General features: G+C 53.5%; 1 protein-coding gene across 1 annotated transcript; it reads left to right on the top strand.

Moving 5' to 3' along the window:
* The first annotated feature begins 393 nt into the window (after positions 1–393).
* LOC148678446 (uncharacterized) lies at positions 394–1,865 on the top strand. The gene is given in 2 exon segments (XM_088600333.1): positions 394–979; positions 982–1,865. Coding segments are annotated over 2 exon segments (375 nt in total). The 5' UTR covers positions 394–664; the 3' UTR covers positions 1,042–1,865.
* The last annotated feature ends 11,790 nt before the right edge of the window (positions 1,866–13,655 follow it).

The raw sequence follows: 13,655 nt of genomic DNA, 5'->3' as shown, positions 1-13,655 counted from the left end.
TTTACGGCCCAATTACAGCCCTTGGACAAGCCCAGAATTATGAAGGGACACAAATTACCGGCCTCTTGGAGAGTATTGCGTAATTGAAAAGCCGCGCGGGCGGATCAATAATGAGCTTCCTCCCGCGGGTTACAGCAAGCGTGACACCAGTCTCTGCTGAAATATCGCCCCGGCGAACCCAGGCCCCCCCGAGCGCGTGGGACACCGTCTGGAAGCAGGGGGGTCAAAGGTCATCCGCCAGTGGGGCCCGCCCCCCCCCCGGACCTGCTGGTATATCCCCGTGCGTCTTCTGTTTAAAAACAAACAACCACATGTTCTGGTACTGCCTGCATGTCTCCTGCACTGCTCCCTCTCTGGGGTTTTTTCCAAGTGGTTCTGATCTTTAAAAGGCACTATATAGCATTTCAGAAGAAAAACAACAGATGGGCTGACTGCCTGGATGTTTTTGAGCATTGGATTGTGGGAAACCTGTCCTGACAGAACCCCGTGGGGCTTGGTTTAAAGCCCACCCTACCCCCCTACGCCCTCCCCTCTGCTGCTGGTGGGGGCAGAGCCTTTGGCCTCCAGCCCTCCAGCCTCACAGCCCTGATCAGCCCAGCGCAGGGGTGAACAATCCTGGGTGTCTGCGGGTTCCCATCCGCCCAAGCGGCTCGCTGTTGCCTTGATGGGATCAATACACCAGCTTCTCCCCGCTCCTGTGTCGAAATCGAAGAGCTCGGAGACGTCGGGAAGAGGCAAAGGCGGAAAAGGACTCGGGAAAGGAGGCGCGAAGCGTCACCGCAGGGTTCTCCCCGACAACATCCAGGGAATCGCCAAGCCCGCCATCCCGCTCCTGGCCCGCCGTGGCGGAGTGAAGTGGGCCTCCGGGCTGATCTACGAGGAGACCCGCGGGGTGCTGAAGGTGTTCCTGGACGCGGCGGTCATCCGTAACGGCGTCACCTACACCGAGCACGCCACTGGGAAGACCGTCACCACCACCGACAGGACATGGCCCGCGTCCTGCAGCGCCAGGGTCGCATCCTGTACGGCTTCGGAAGCTAAACAGGAGCGGAGCTTCTCTGCCAGATTGGAGACTGATTTAAGCCCAAAGGCTCTCTCAGCTCTTTAGCCTGAATAGCTCCCTTGGAAAGAGCAACAGGCATTTAATCTGAGGATCCAGGGTTTAAGTCCCTGTTCGGGCAATTGTGTTCCTCCTTGCTCTTTCGGTGCCAGGGCTTTGAAGCTTTGCAGGCTCAGCTCCCCTCCAGGACAAGGACTGGACAGCCCTGCTGCAGACACAGCGTCCCCTCCAGGACAAGGACTGGACAGCCCTGCTGCGAACACAACATCCCCTCCAGGACAAGGACTGGACAGCCCTGCTGCAGACACAGCGTCCCCTCCAGGACCAGGACTGGGCAGCCCTGCTGCAGACACAGCGTCCCCTCCAGGACCGGGACTGGACAGCCCTGCTGCAGACACAGCGTCCCCTCCAAGACCGGGACTGGGCAGCCCTGCTGCAGACACAGCGTCCCCTCCAGGACCAGGACTGGACAGCCCTGCTGCAGACACAGCGTCCCCTCCAGGACCGGGACTGGACAGCCCTGCTGCAGACACAACATCCCCTCCAGGACAAGGACTGGACAGCCCTGCTGCAGACACAGTGTCCTCTCCAGGACCGGGACTGGACAGCCCTGCTGCGGACACAGCGCCCCCTCCAGGCCCGGGACTGGACAGCCCTGCTGCAGACACAGCACCCCCTCCAGAACCAGGACCGGATACCCTTGCCTTAGAGACTGCATCAGTATCAGACTTCAGCCAGCAGCTGTATCACCCTGCAACTCACAACTGGCAGCCCAGTGAAGCTCAGCAGGTGTGAGCCTGGTCAGTACCTGGATGTGAGACTCCTGGGAAAGCCAAAGTTGCTGCTGGAAGAGGTGTTAGTGGGGCCAGCAGGGGGCGCTCACCCTGAGATCTGTGTGGGTCCTAATGCCCCAATATAGTGAGTGTGTCTAGTGTGTCTATACTGTAAAAAGGCGCTGTCCTTCAGATGAGACGTAAAACCGAGGTCCTGACTCTCTGTGGTCTTTAAAAATCTCAGGGCGTTTCTTGAAAAGAGTAGGGGTGTAACCTCAGCGTCCTGGCCAAATTTCCCATCGGCCCTTACCAATCATGGCCTCCTAATAATCCCCCTCTATGAACTGGCTTCATCAATCTGTTCTCCTCCACACTGGTGTGTGGTGAGTGTACTGGTGCACTACGGCTGCCGTCACATCACCCAGGAGTGGTGGTGGAGGGGAGTCCCCATTACACACAGAGAAGTTACAGAAGTGCCCAAGAGTCAATTTAAGGTAAATTTGCTGTGCGAGAATACAGCTCTTTCATGGTAATAATTTAATTTAATAATTGCCTACACTTATAAAGCGCTTTACAGGTAATGGGGACTCCCCTCCACCACCACCAATGTGCAGCATCCACCTGGATGATGCGACGGCAGCCATAGTGCGCCAGAACGCTCACCACACACCAGCTCTCAGTGGGGAGGAGAGCAGAGAGTAATGAAGCCAATTCATAGAGGGGGATTATTAGGAGGCCATGATTGGTTAGGGCCAATGGGAAATTTGGCCAGGATGGTAGGCTGAAGAGTGGCGTTGTTCCTGCTCCTCTCCAGACACAGCCCCCCGGTCCTGATCCAGGAGTGGAGCCGAGAATCACCCTGTGTGCTAAACAGGTGGAAGCATTAGTGAGGATGGGTGAATGTTTGGTGAAGAGGAGACAAATAATTTCCTCTTCTCTCCTATCTTTTCCATCTTCTCCTATCAGAACTTTTATCTTAACTAATCCTGTCCTGTCCTCTATCCCATCCATTTTGTAACCAGTCCAGGGTCGCGGAGGAGCTGGAGCCTCTCCTGGCAAGTAATGAGCACAAGGCAGGGTACAGCCTGGGTCTTTGGACTGTGGGGGGAAACTGGAGCTCCTGGAGGAAACCCACACAAACACAGGGAGGGACATGCAAACTCCACACAGATAGCTCCCCAGATTCAGATTTGAACCCAGGGCTCTGGCCCCGCTAGACAGCAATGCCCCTATCCTTTTCCATCTTATCCTATTTCAACTCATCCTGTCCTATCCCCTCCTATTCTGGTTTGTCCTATTCTACGCTTTCTTAAGTATTGCAAAAACGCACGATGGGTTGGACAACAAAGACATCCTGTGCCCCCCAGCCCACCCCTCATTTACCTCAGGCCTACCTGCCTGACTGTGGCGCAGCGCCTCCCCCCTCCCCCCAGACACCCCCTGCACCCCAGCCTCCTTTCCTCCTTCCTGCCCATAAAAAATTATCCCAGCTCGTGGAGGGCAAACCGTTAGCATTTGCATTTTATTACGGGCGCAGAGATTTAGAGAGAAGGATATATCAGAGCTGAGCAGACAGGATTAGTTAACAATACATTATCTGCCTTTTATGGCAGCTATAACTCTTCCCTGGGCCAGGAGAGAAGGAGGAGAGGAGGGGGGAGGGTAGCAAAGGGAAAAGACAGACCCCAGCCAATCATCTCTTCCCACAAGATAATAACCCCAGCGCCACAGCAGGCTGACTTTTAGAGAGAATTTTCTTTCTCTTTGTTTTAGTCTCATACTTATTCTTGAATCTGTCTTGCTCCTTGACTGAGTGTTTCTCACTTCTCTTATGTCTCTGTTTTTCCATGTCTTTCAGTCTGTATCTGCCCTTCTCTCCTCTCTCACTCTCTCCTGCTCTCTCACCCTCTGTCCTGCTCTGTCTCACTCTCTCCTGCTCTCTCACCCTCTGTCCTGCTCTGTCTCACTCTCTCCTGCTCTCTCACCCTCTGTCCTGCTCTGTCTCACTCTCTGTCCTGCTCTGTCTCACTCTCTCCTGCTCTCTCACCCTCTGTCCTGCTATGTCTCACTCTCTCCTGCTCTGTCTCACTCTCTGTCCTGCTCTGTCTCACTCTCTCCTGCTCTCTCACCCTCTGTCCTGCTCTGTCTCACTCTCTCCTGCTCTCTCACCCTCTGTCCTGCTCTGTCTCACTCTCTGTCCTGCTCTGTCTCACTCTCTCCTACTCTCTCACCCTCTGTCCTGCTATGTCTCACTCTCTCCTGCTCTGTCTCACTCTCTGTCCTGCTCTGTCTCACTCTCTCCTGCTCTCTCACCCTCTGTCCTGCTCTGTCTCACTCTCTCCTGCTCTCTCACCCTCTGTCCTGCTCTGTCTCACTCTCTCCTGCTCTCTCACCCTCTGTCCTGCTCTGTCTCACTCTCTGTCCTGCTCTGTCTCACTCTCTCCTGCTCTCTCACCCTCTGTCCTGCTCTGTCTCACTCTCTCCTGCTCTCTCACCCTCTGTCATGCTCTGTCTCACTCCCTCTCCTCTCTCACCCTCTCCATGTGCAGACTGGAGAATTTCCTCACTGTAGTAAAGGTATTCTGTGGGGGGAGTGTAGATATAGGACAACCTCATTTTCCGACAGATATTTCTTTTGATTTTAAAGCAAACACATGACTCTCCTCCCTTCACTGGCTGTATGGATCGACGGAGTTCCTCTCTGTACCACACAACGATCCCCCCACAATCTCTGCCTTGAGGGATTGAGGGGTCTTTAACTGTGGGCTCAATACCTTTCACTATGATCTCCTCGAAGCCCGGGGCATAGTGAGTGTCCAAGTATTACCGGTGCCTTTAATTATATGTCAGATTCAGAATTCGAACCTGTAGCCTCCCCATTACAAGACTTACTCTAGAGGCCGCCTGACCCCTGTCCTTCCCTCTCATCCTCTCTCCTTCTCTTTCAAAGAGCTTTATTGGGATGGCCGATGAATTACAGTGTTGCCAAAGCAATTACAATTAGCAAGACATTTACAACAAAACATATTATTGAGCGGCTCCCTTCCAGGTCCTGAGGCTGTGTGACCGAGGATCCCGTACTGCGCTGCCTATTTCCCCTCCGCGCGATTGATGGCCCTTCCGGCTCTGGAGGCTGCGGGAATTGTGGGGTGTCTGTCTGATCTAAAACAACCTCCCTCTGCTGCCCTCGGCCTCGTGCTTCCATTCCCCTCTCCTACTCCGCATTCCCTCCTCTGGGCCGGCAGGCAGGGGGAAGGGAAGTCCGACTCAGGTGGCTATGTGCTTTTCAGCCTCTGCCTCTCCTGGTTTCCTGAAGAAGGACTGCGGACTCCAGCGATCAGACTGTGCCCGGGCCCCTGCGGGCTCATCCCCCATCCCGGCACCGGCCGCCCAGCTCAGGAAGGACCACGCCCGGGTGATTTTCAATCACATGGAGCGGGCTGGTTCCTTTTTCACTTGCGTTCGTGCCCACACGCCGGCCTCCGGAGTCCATCCAGGAGCCAGAGGCGCAGTGTACGGTGATGGACAGCTCCAGCATCTCACTGCAGCACCGGCTGCGCGGGCCCGTGCTGCAGGCCCTCAGCCTAGGCGCCGTCGAAACACCCTGAAGGTTTCGAAGGTGACAGAAGGTGGCGTCTTCAAAGCCGTGTTGCGGTTTTAATGCGAAAACCACTGAAACGGTTTATTTTCCTATTTACAGCCCCGGCAAGAAACTGCAGGTACAAAGAGGGAAAGGCGCGTATCTCCTCACAGTGACCTCCCTGGGGTATAATCCCAGCCCACCTTCCCGAACATACGAACGGTTTCATAAATTATGCACGGCTCATATGTGTGCTGTGACATGCAGGGAAGGTGATAAATAATTTATGATTTATCTCAATCTCAACATCAAGGGTGGGGGGGGCGGGGAGTGAAGGTCAGGTTTTTGGGTTGCTGTTTTAATCTGCAGATGTGGGTATTTTCCCACCTGCTAATCCTTCTTTTTCTCGACAATCATTTTCCTGGCCTGGGGTTTGCAAGCAACAGCCCCACCACCATTCCCCCCTCAGATACCTCACATAAAACTGGCATTTTGTAGTAAAAGTGCGATAAAGTGCGGAACACTGCAGCATGATCATGGCAACGCACAGAGAAGTGTGGCAAAGCCCAGCCAGCTCGTGGTGTGGTCAGTTATGGGGATGATAAGGCTGCGCACACACGCTGGTTGAGCTTTCTGATCGGAGGATTATGCCAGAGGAGGTTCAGGCTGTCTCCAGATGTCAGAAGAGCACGGCCAGGCCGCGTGATCAAGGAGAGAAGCTGCCCCCTGCTATAGTCATGCGAATACGTTCAACCAACTCTGTGTCACATCACAAAGCACCCGGAGAGAGCCGAGGCAGGATGCAAGAGTGTGTGTGCACGAATCTGTGTGTTCATGTGAGTGTGTGTGTGCACGAATCTGTGTTTCGTGAGAGTGTGTGTGTGCACGTCTCTGCGTGATCATGTAATTGTGTGTGTGAACGGATATGTGTGAGTGTGTGTGCACGTCTCTGCGTGATCATGTAATTGTGTGTGTGAACGGATATGTGTTTCGTGTGAGTGTGTGTGCACATCTCTGCGTGATCGTGTAAGTGTGTGTGTGTGTGCACGAATCTGTTTCGTGTGAGTGTGTGTGCACATCTCTTGTGCATGCATTTGAGTGTGTGTGCACGGTTCTGTGTATTCATATGTGTGCATGCACATCTCTGTTTAGTCATGTGAGTGTGCACGTCTGTGTGTATTCATATGAGTATGTGTGTGAGTGTGAGTGGTGTATGTTTCTCCACCCCAGTCGCCATAGCGGTGGGCATCTCAGGGCAAGGGAGAGAGAGCAGGAGGTTCTGGGTAGGGGCGCAGGGGCGCAGGGGGGCAGGAGGATGGAAGGAAGGACATGAGGGTCACGGGCCTGCGAGGTGCTGACAGTGATTGAGGCTGCTCCCAGTCCTCTGTGCCAGAGCGGCTCTCCGCAGTCATCTGTTTGTGTTTATGTGCTACAGCAGACTCCGCTCCGCCTGTCGGTCGGGGCCCACTGGAACCAATTTGTGCAGGAGGTTATGCTGCAGCTGCTTGTGCAGAAGCACACACACAAACGCACATACGCCCGCACAGACACATGCGTGTACACACCCCCTAAATTGGATCACTAGGGACCCCATTCACCCCAGATCAAATCAGTTCATGCTGACTCCCTCGGAGATCCTAAATCACTTGAGACGAATGAGAAGACATGGTAGTAGTCCAGAACGAGAAGGCTTGTGTTCCATTATTAATTGCAACATGAGATGTTGCTGACGAGAGGTTAAATTAGCGAGGGAGGGGGGCTGTGGTCAATCACTGGGCACGGGGCACTGGGCACTGAGGCTGTGCCTGTTCTGAACTGGGCTCGGTCTTGGGGTTCAGCCTGCTGCCACTCTGCTTCATCGTCTCTCTATTGCTCATGCCAGCAAACTCCTGTTCTTCTGCCAGTCCGGAACCGTGTCCTGAGCAGGAAGGTCGCAGCCGCTGGGATCCGCGCTCCTGCACATCGGCACTCCGCACTCTTAACGGCCCAGCGTCCCGTTGTTTCTCCCGAGCTCGCCTGTGGTAAGGAAGAAAATATCCCTATCCTCCACCCCCCCCCCCCCAGATAAAAACAAAGCCAGGCCCCTCTGAGAGAATGGCTCCAGCTCTCCTGCACACAGAGCGGTTTTAAAAGCCTGTCTTTTATAACCTCTCCACCCACCCCCCCACCACCGCCACCTCCACCTCCCTGCCCTCCCCTCCAAATCCCTGGCCTGTGGTTAATAAACCGGAGGGCCTGAAATTTACTGGTGACCTTTTGCATTCCATTTGGAGCAGGAGCAGCCTGGAGATCCTCTGCTCCCCTTCCGCAGTGAGTCATCCAGGGAGGGAGACGATTGAGGGGGGGAGCAGGAATGGACAGGGGGGGCAGGAGGCTGGGGTTTGCGTCCAGCTCTCCGGCTGTTAAATGCCCCGCACCCCCCAACCCCCTCCGTCACCTCCCCGGCTCTCCTTGGAATTTGGATCCATTTTGCTCCAGAGAGGGATGGAGAGAGAGTGGAACATGGCGGCTCCGGCAGCCTGGCTTTCTTCTGAGGCATGGAAGCCGTGGAGCTGCGGGTGGGCTTGTCTGTACCGGAAGGGATTAAGGAAGGAGCTCTGCAGTGCCGACGAGTGTTGACTGCTGACAGAGCTCCTCGCCGGCTGCGGGCAAAACTCCAGGCACCACAGGGAGCAGGCTCAAGCACCTCCGCTGTAGGACACGCCCGTGTGTCTCGCAGGGCCAGATGCAGACGCCTTAGCAGGAAGGGTGGCGTCTCACCCACGTGCGGCCTGAGTCTGCACTGGGCTTCTGGTCGAACCTGTCAGGGTTTTGCGAATGTACAGCGAGCTGCAGGTCCGACCGTAACCCAGAGAGCAAGAAATCATCTCGGGTTCCCCGACGGGCACTCTCCAGGTTAGCACGCAGGAGATCCCGGAGACGGAGGCTGACGGTCTGCAAACAAGCCAGCCAACGGCGCTGGGGGTGGAAAAGCCCCATTTCCCGGCACTCGCTGGGAATTTAATTAACCCGGAACAGAGACAGCTGTAAACGGAAACCAGATATCTGCCAACGCTGAGGGGGGAGGGGGGTGTCACCGCTTGGAGCAGCTCGCCAAAGCCTCGGCCAGTTCAGAAACCACAGACAGCGCAGCTCCCATCACATGCTAGCATTGCGCACCCAGTCCCCCGCGCTGACAGGCCAAAGGCTGAATCACATGCAGCTCATTTTCCGAAAGACCTCAATGCAACCTTTCATTAGCCCAAATCAGCCCAAATCAGACGTGACTCTGACTTGCGCTGAACCCAGTGCCCACTGCGGAAACAGCTATTTCTCCATCGGTCTTTCAGTCATGTGGGGTTAAGGGATCAAGAGAACCATGGGACATCTAACCGCACTATGAAGCATGTGCCAGTCTCCCTGAAGCAGCTTTCTGCCAGTCCTGCATTCCCAGTGGGTTTTCCGGAAGGCTGGAAATATCCACACATGAACTGTGGGGTGAATAAGAAGTAACTTGAGCATCCACAAATTAAACTTCTTTACACAAAGGCTGGTGGGAGAGTGCAACAGGTTACCCAACCGTGTTGTTAAAGCCAATACCCTGGAAACAGGACGCTAATGATTAACGACCAAATTACTTAAATGGGCCAAACAGCCTCCTTGTGTCTGTGTCTGTATGTCAATTTACAGGAAGTGCTTGATAGACGTAGGCCTCAGTCGCTAGTCCATCACCGTGACATCCAGATGCCACATCGAACCCAGGACTCTGGTGCCTCTGGCCATAAAAACGCAAGGTCATGGAGGTTTTCACAGGGCCTGTCCTGAGAGCCACGCCTGCCCCAGAACTAGTGACTCAGAGACACATATTGGTTGCATATTGAAAAACTGCTGGCAAGATTAACAAAAATCTCTCTGGTTATGAAAAAACGCTGCATGGGGAAAAAGGATTTATAGGCCCTTGGGGGCCCCAGTAAGAATGCCCACTGAGAGAGGATGGGGGGGGGGCACTGTGTATCTGTGCCAGCCAGGCATCTGTCCTTCCTCCCACGCACCACAATCCAGTTTAATTGAAGCCATCGATCATCGAGAGGTTTGACGAAAATTGATGGGCCTTTCTTCCGAGAGACAGAAAGAGGCAATTTATTGATCTGGCAGCTGTTGCTAATTGCTCAGATGAGCAAGAGAAGAAAACTTCTTTCTGCAGTTAGCCCTTCAGAGTACCAGGCTCCAGGATGGCCAGGAACTCCTCTCTCTCCATCTCTGTTTTCTACATCTTTATCTCTCTATCTGCATGGACAACAAAAAAACAGTGTAAGTGCCGTGCACCTTCTGGATGCAACAGGCATGATTGCCTTCATCGGGCAAGGTGATGAGATCAGGTGTATTATTTCTGTGTCTAGGTATCAACCAAGATAATCAAAATAAAGGATTTCATTAAATACAGGGATCTTAGGCTAAAATGATCTGCGTGGAGTTTGCAAGCTCTCCCTGTGTTCAGGTGGCTTTCCTCCGGGTGACTATTCATGAGTGACCGGTCTTCCTTCTCTGTCATGACCTGGGATTACTCCGACTCCAGCTCTCTCCTGGAGAAGATCCTGGTGGCATTTGGGAAGAAGGAGGCGTTAGGGGAGGATGGTGATGGCCCAGTGGTCAGCATCCCTGCCTCACAGCGCTGGAGCCCTGGCTTCAGTTCTCGGGGTGCTGTCTGTGTGGAGTCTGCATGCTGTGCTGTGCTGGCATGGGTTTCGTCCATGTGCTTCGGTTTCCTTCCACCGCCCAGAGACATGCTGGGGGGTTAACTGGATTCTGGGGAAAGTGTGCCTGTTGCTTGCCAGGATAGGTAATGGTCCTGGACGATGGATGATGGCGACCATGAATTGGACAAAGCAGATAATAAGAAGGAATGGATGATGCACTAGTAAGGCCTCATTTAGAATGCAATTTGGTTAGCGCATTGTCTGCTCTGGCATCAGTCTGGAGAAGAGCAACCAGGCGTATTCCTGAGCTTGGGGAAAAATACTACTCAGCGCATTTAAAACTGAGAACAGGAGGCGCTTCTTTACACAAAGGGTTGTGGGAGAGTGCGACAAGCTATCCAGCCACATCCTGGCTTCGTTCGAGAAACAACGCGATGAGCTGCTTGCCCTCCCCAGGTTTAAAGCTGTCAGGGTTATGTTATGCTCTCACGAATCTGCTGGGTTCAGCGTTATGTAATGACCCCGCTGAAGACGCAGGGAGCCATTCTCTTGGGGCGTAAGGGTGGCATTTGTCCCCACACCGGGCAGGCACAGAGTAGCTCCTTTCTCTACATAGGAAATGGTGTGCTCCTTGATAAACTCACGTATATGCATAAAATCATTTGGTAAAAAAAGTGTGTTATAAATCATAATAGTGTTTACACGTCCAAACTAACAGTGCGAGAAGTGTGCTCTTCGAGTAAGACGGCACGGGCTGAAGGTGTGAAGTTTTCTGTCTGCAATTCATAAAGCGTTTGCGTACACCGATCTCGGGGACCTGCTGGCCGCGAAGACATTTCTGGTGCAGGCTCGCCTTAACTTGGGCGCCCTCTGCCGGTGTAATAATCCGCGGCCCCATTACAAAGAATAAAAAGAACAAACTTCGATAACGCAGAGGGGAGAAAAATAAGGAAACGGTGACACCGAGGCCTAGGAGAAACTGTACAAAACTCTATTATTTACAGGAGTAGTCGGAGCCACCCAGCATTCCTGCTAGTCCAGTAATTACAATTTATTCTTATTTCACTCACTGATATACAGAGTTTGTCTCCAAAGTCACGTACTGTACGGAGCTACCTGTTCGCGCTGTTCAAATCAATATTTGAAAAGGAGAAGTTCAGCGGCCCAGAGGGAACAACTCCAGACTGCACCAGAATACCGGATCCCGTTGCTATGGGCAACGGAGAGATCACCGGGGTGAGAGAGCTGTTCCTCGCTTCAAGGGACTTCGGGTTTGACGGACAAAATCTGCTGAAAGTTTGCCTGAAAACGCGGAATTGGCGGGCTCTGCCCATCAATTACGGGGAAACACAGAAATAAATAAATCAAAGTAAAAATAAATACGGCATCGGTTTAACATTCAGGAATATGAAGGGTGCCCTCAGGGGAAGGCCAATGGCTTGGGTGTTGTTATTTGGTGTGCTATAGCGAAATGTCATACAGCACGTGTACGACACATGAAACAAAGAGCTTGTTTCTCCGATAAAGCAAACAATTCAGTAGTACAATTTGCATTGTCTGTGTCGACTACAACTGTTAAAATAAGCCAAAATAGGAAAGTTATATAGTTTGGGAGCTGAAAAAGGGTCATTCAGCAATAACGGACAACCGTTTTACTAGTTTATGTACCTAGTACATTTCGAGATGCTTTTCTTCCGAAACGCTGCCAATTAATTTTGGAAGGGGAGAAATGTAAATTTCTCTAGATATAAGGCTATTTTACCATTTAGATTCTGGAAGTGTGTAGTATGAGTAATAAACCGCATGCCTACTGTGCAGATATTCCCAGATATGTGCGCACAGCAGGTGGCGCTGCGTCTTTCCTGTTGCGGGTTGGTGGTCGCTGCGGCAGAAACGCCACTTTACAAATGAAAACCTTCTGTCACACCTCCCGGACTGTTTAAAAACAGCACAGCAACACGCAGACATCAGCTCAGACTGCCTTGACATCGCCAGGTCACCTCCGCAAAGACCACACCTACTCCGGTCACCCCCACACTGACCACACCTGTGCCAGGACACATCCTTACTGACCACACCTACTCCGGTCACCTCCACACTGACCACACCTGTGCTAGGTCACCTCCACACTGGACACACCTGTGCTAGGTCACCTCCACACTTGACACACCTACTCCAGTCACCTCCACACTGACCACACCTGTGCTAGGTCACCTCCACACTGGGCACACCTGTGCTAGGTCACCTCCACACTGGACACACCTACTCCAGTCACCTCCACACTGACCACACCTGTGCTAGGTCACCTCCACACTGGACACACCTACTCCAGTCACCTCCACACTGGGAACACCTACTCCAGTCACCTCCACACTGGGCACACCTGTGCTAGGTCACCTCCACACTGGACACACCTACTCCAGTCACCTCCACACTGACCACACCTGTGCTAGGTCACCTCCACACTGGACACACCTACTCCAGTCACCTCCACACTGACCACACCTGTGCTAGGTCACCTCCACACTTGACACACCTACTCCAGTCACCTCCACACTGACCACACCTGTGCTAGGTCACCTCCACACTGGACACACCTACTCCGGTCACCTCCACACTGACCATACCTGTACCAGGACACATCCTTACTGACCACACCTACTCCGGTCACCTCCACACTGACCACACCTGTGCTAGGTCACCTCCACACTGGACACACCTACTCCAGTCACCTCCACACTGACCACACCTGTGCTAGGTCACCTCCACACTTGACACACCTACTCCAGTCACCTCCACACTGACCACACCTGTGCTAGGTCACCTCCACACTGGACACACCTACTCCGGTCACCTCCACACTGACCATACCTGTACCAGGACACATCCTTACTGACCACACCTACTCCGGTCACCTCCACACTGACCACACCTGTGCTAGGTCACCTCCACACTGGACACACCTACTCCAGTCACCTCCACACTGACCACACCTGTGCTAGGTCACCTCCGCAAAGACCACACCTACTCCAGTCACCTCCACACTGACCACACCTGTGCCAGGACACATCCTCACTGACCACACCTACTCCAGTCACCTCCACACTGACCACACCTGTGCTAGGTCACCTCCACACTGGACACACCTACTCCAGTCACCTCCACACTGACCACACCTGCGCCAGGTCACCTCCGCAAAGACCACACCTACTCCAGTCACCTCCACACTGACCACACCTGTGCCAGGACACATCCTCACTGACCACACCTACTCCGGTCACCTCCACACTGACCACACCTGTGCTAGGTCACCTCCACACTGGGCACACCTGTGCTAGGTCACCTCCACACTGGGCACACCTACACCAGGACACATCCTCACTGACCGCACCTACTCCGGTCACCTCCACACTGACCACACCAGGTCACTGTTGTTCCTGTCGTTCCTTGTTCCAGGTATTGTTGTTGCTGTCGGTTTGTTCCACGTCTGTCTGTACACCGACCCTGCTGCTGTAAAACAACCTGCCCCCCTATTAAAGACTCTCTCTCACCTCCTCACTGACCAC

Source organism: Lepisosteus platostomus, chromosome 1, assembly GCF_059453375.1.
Source record: "Lepisosteus platostomus isolate fLepPlt1 chromosome 1, fLepPlt1.hap1, whole genome shotgun sequence".
Classification (NCBI taxonomy): Eukaryota; Metazoa; Chordata; class Actinopteri; order Semionotiformes; family Lepisosteidae; genus Lepisosteus; species Lepisosteus platostomus.
Note: the sequence above shows the minus strand (reverse complement) of the source record. Positions and strands in the feature narration are given on the sequence as shown.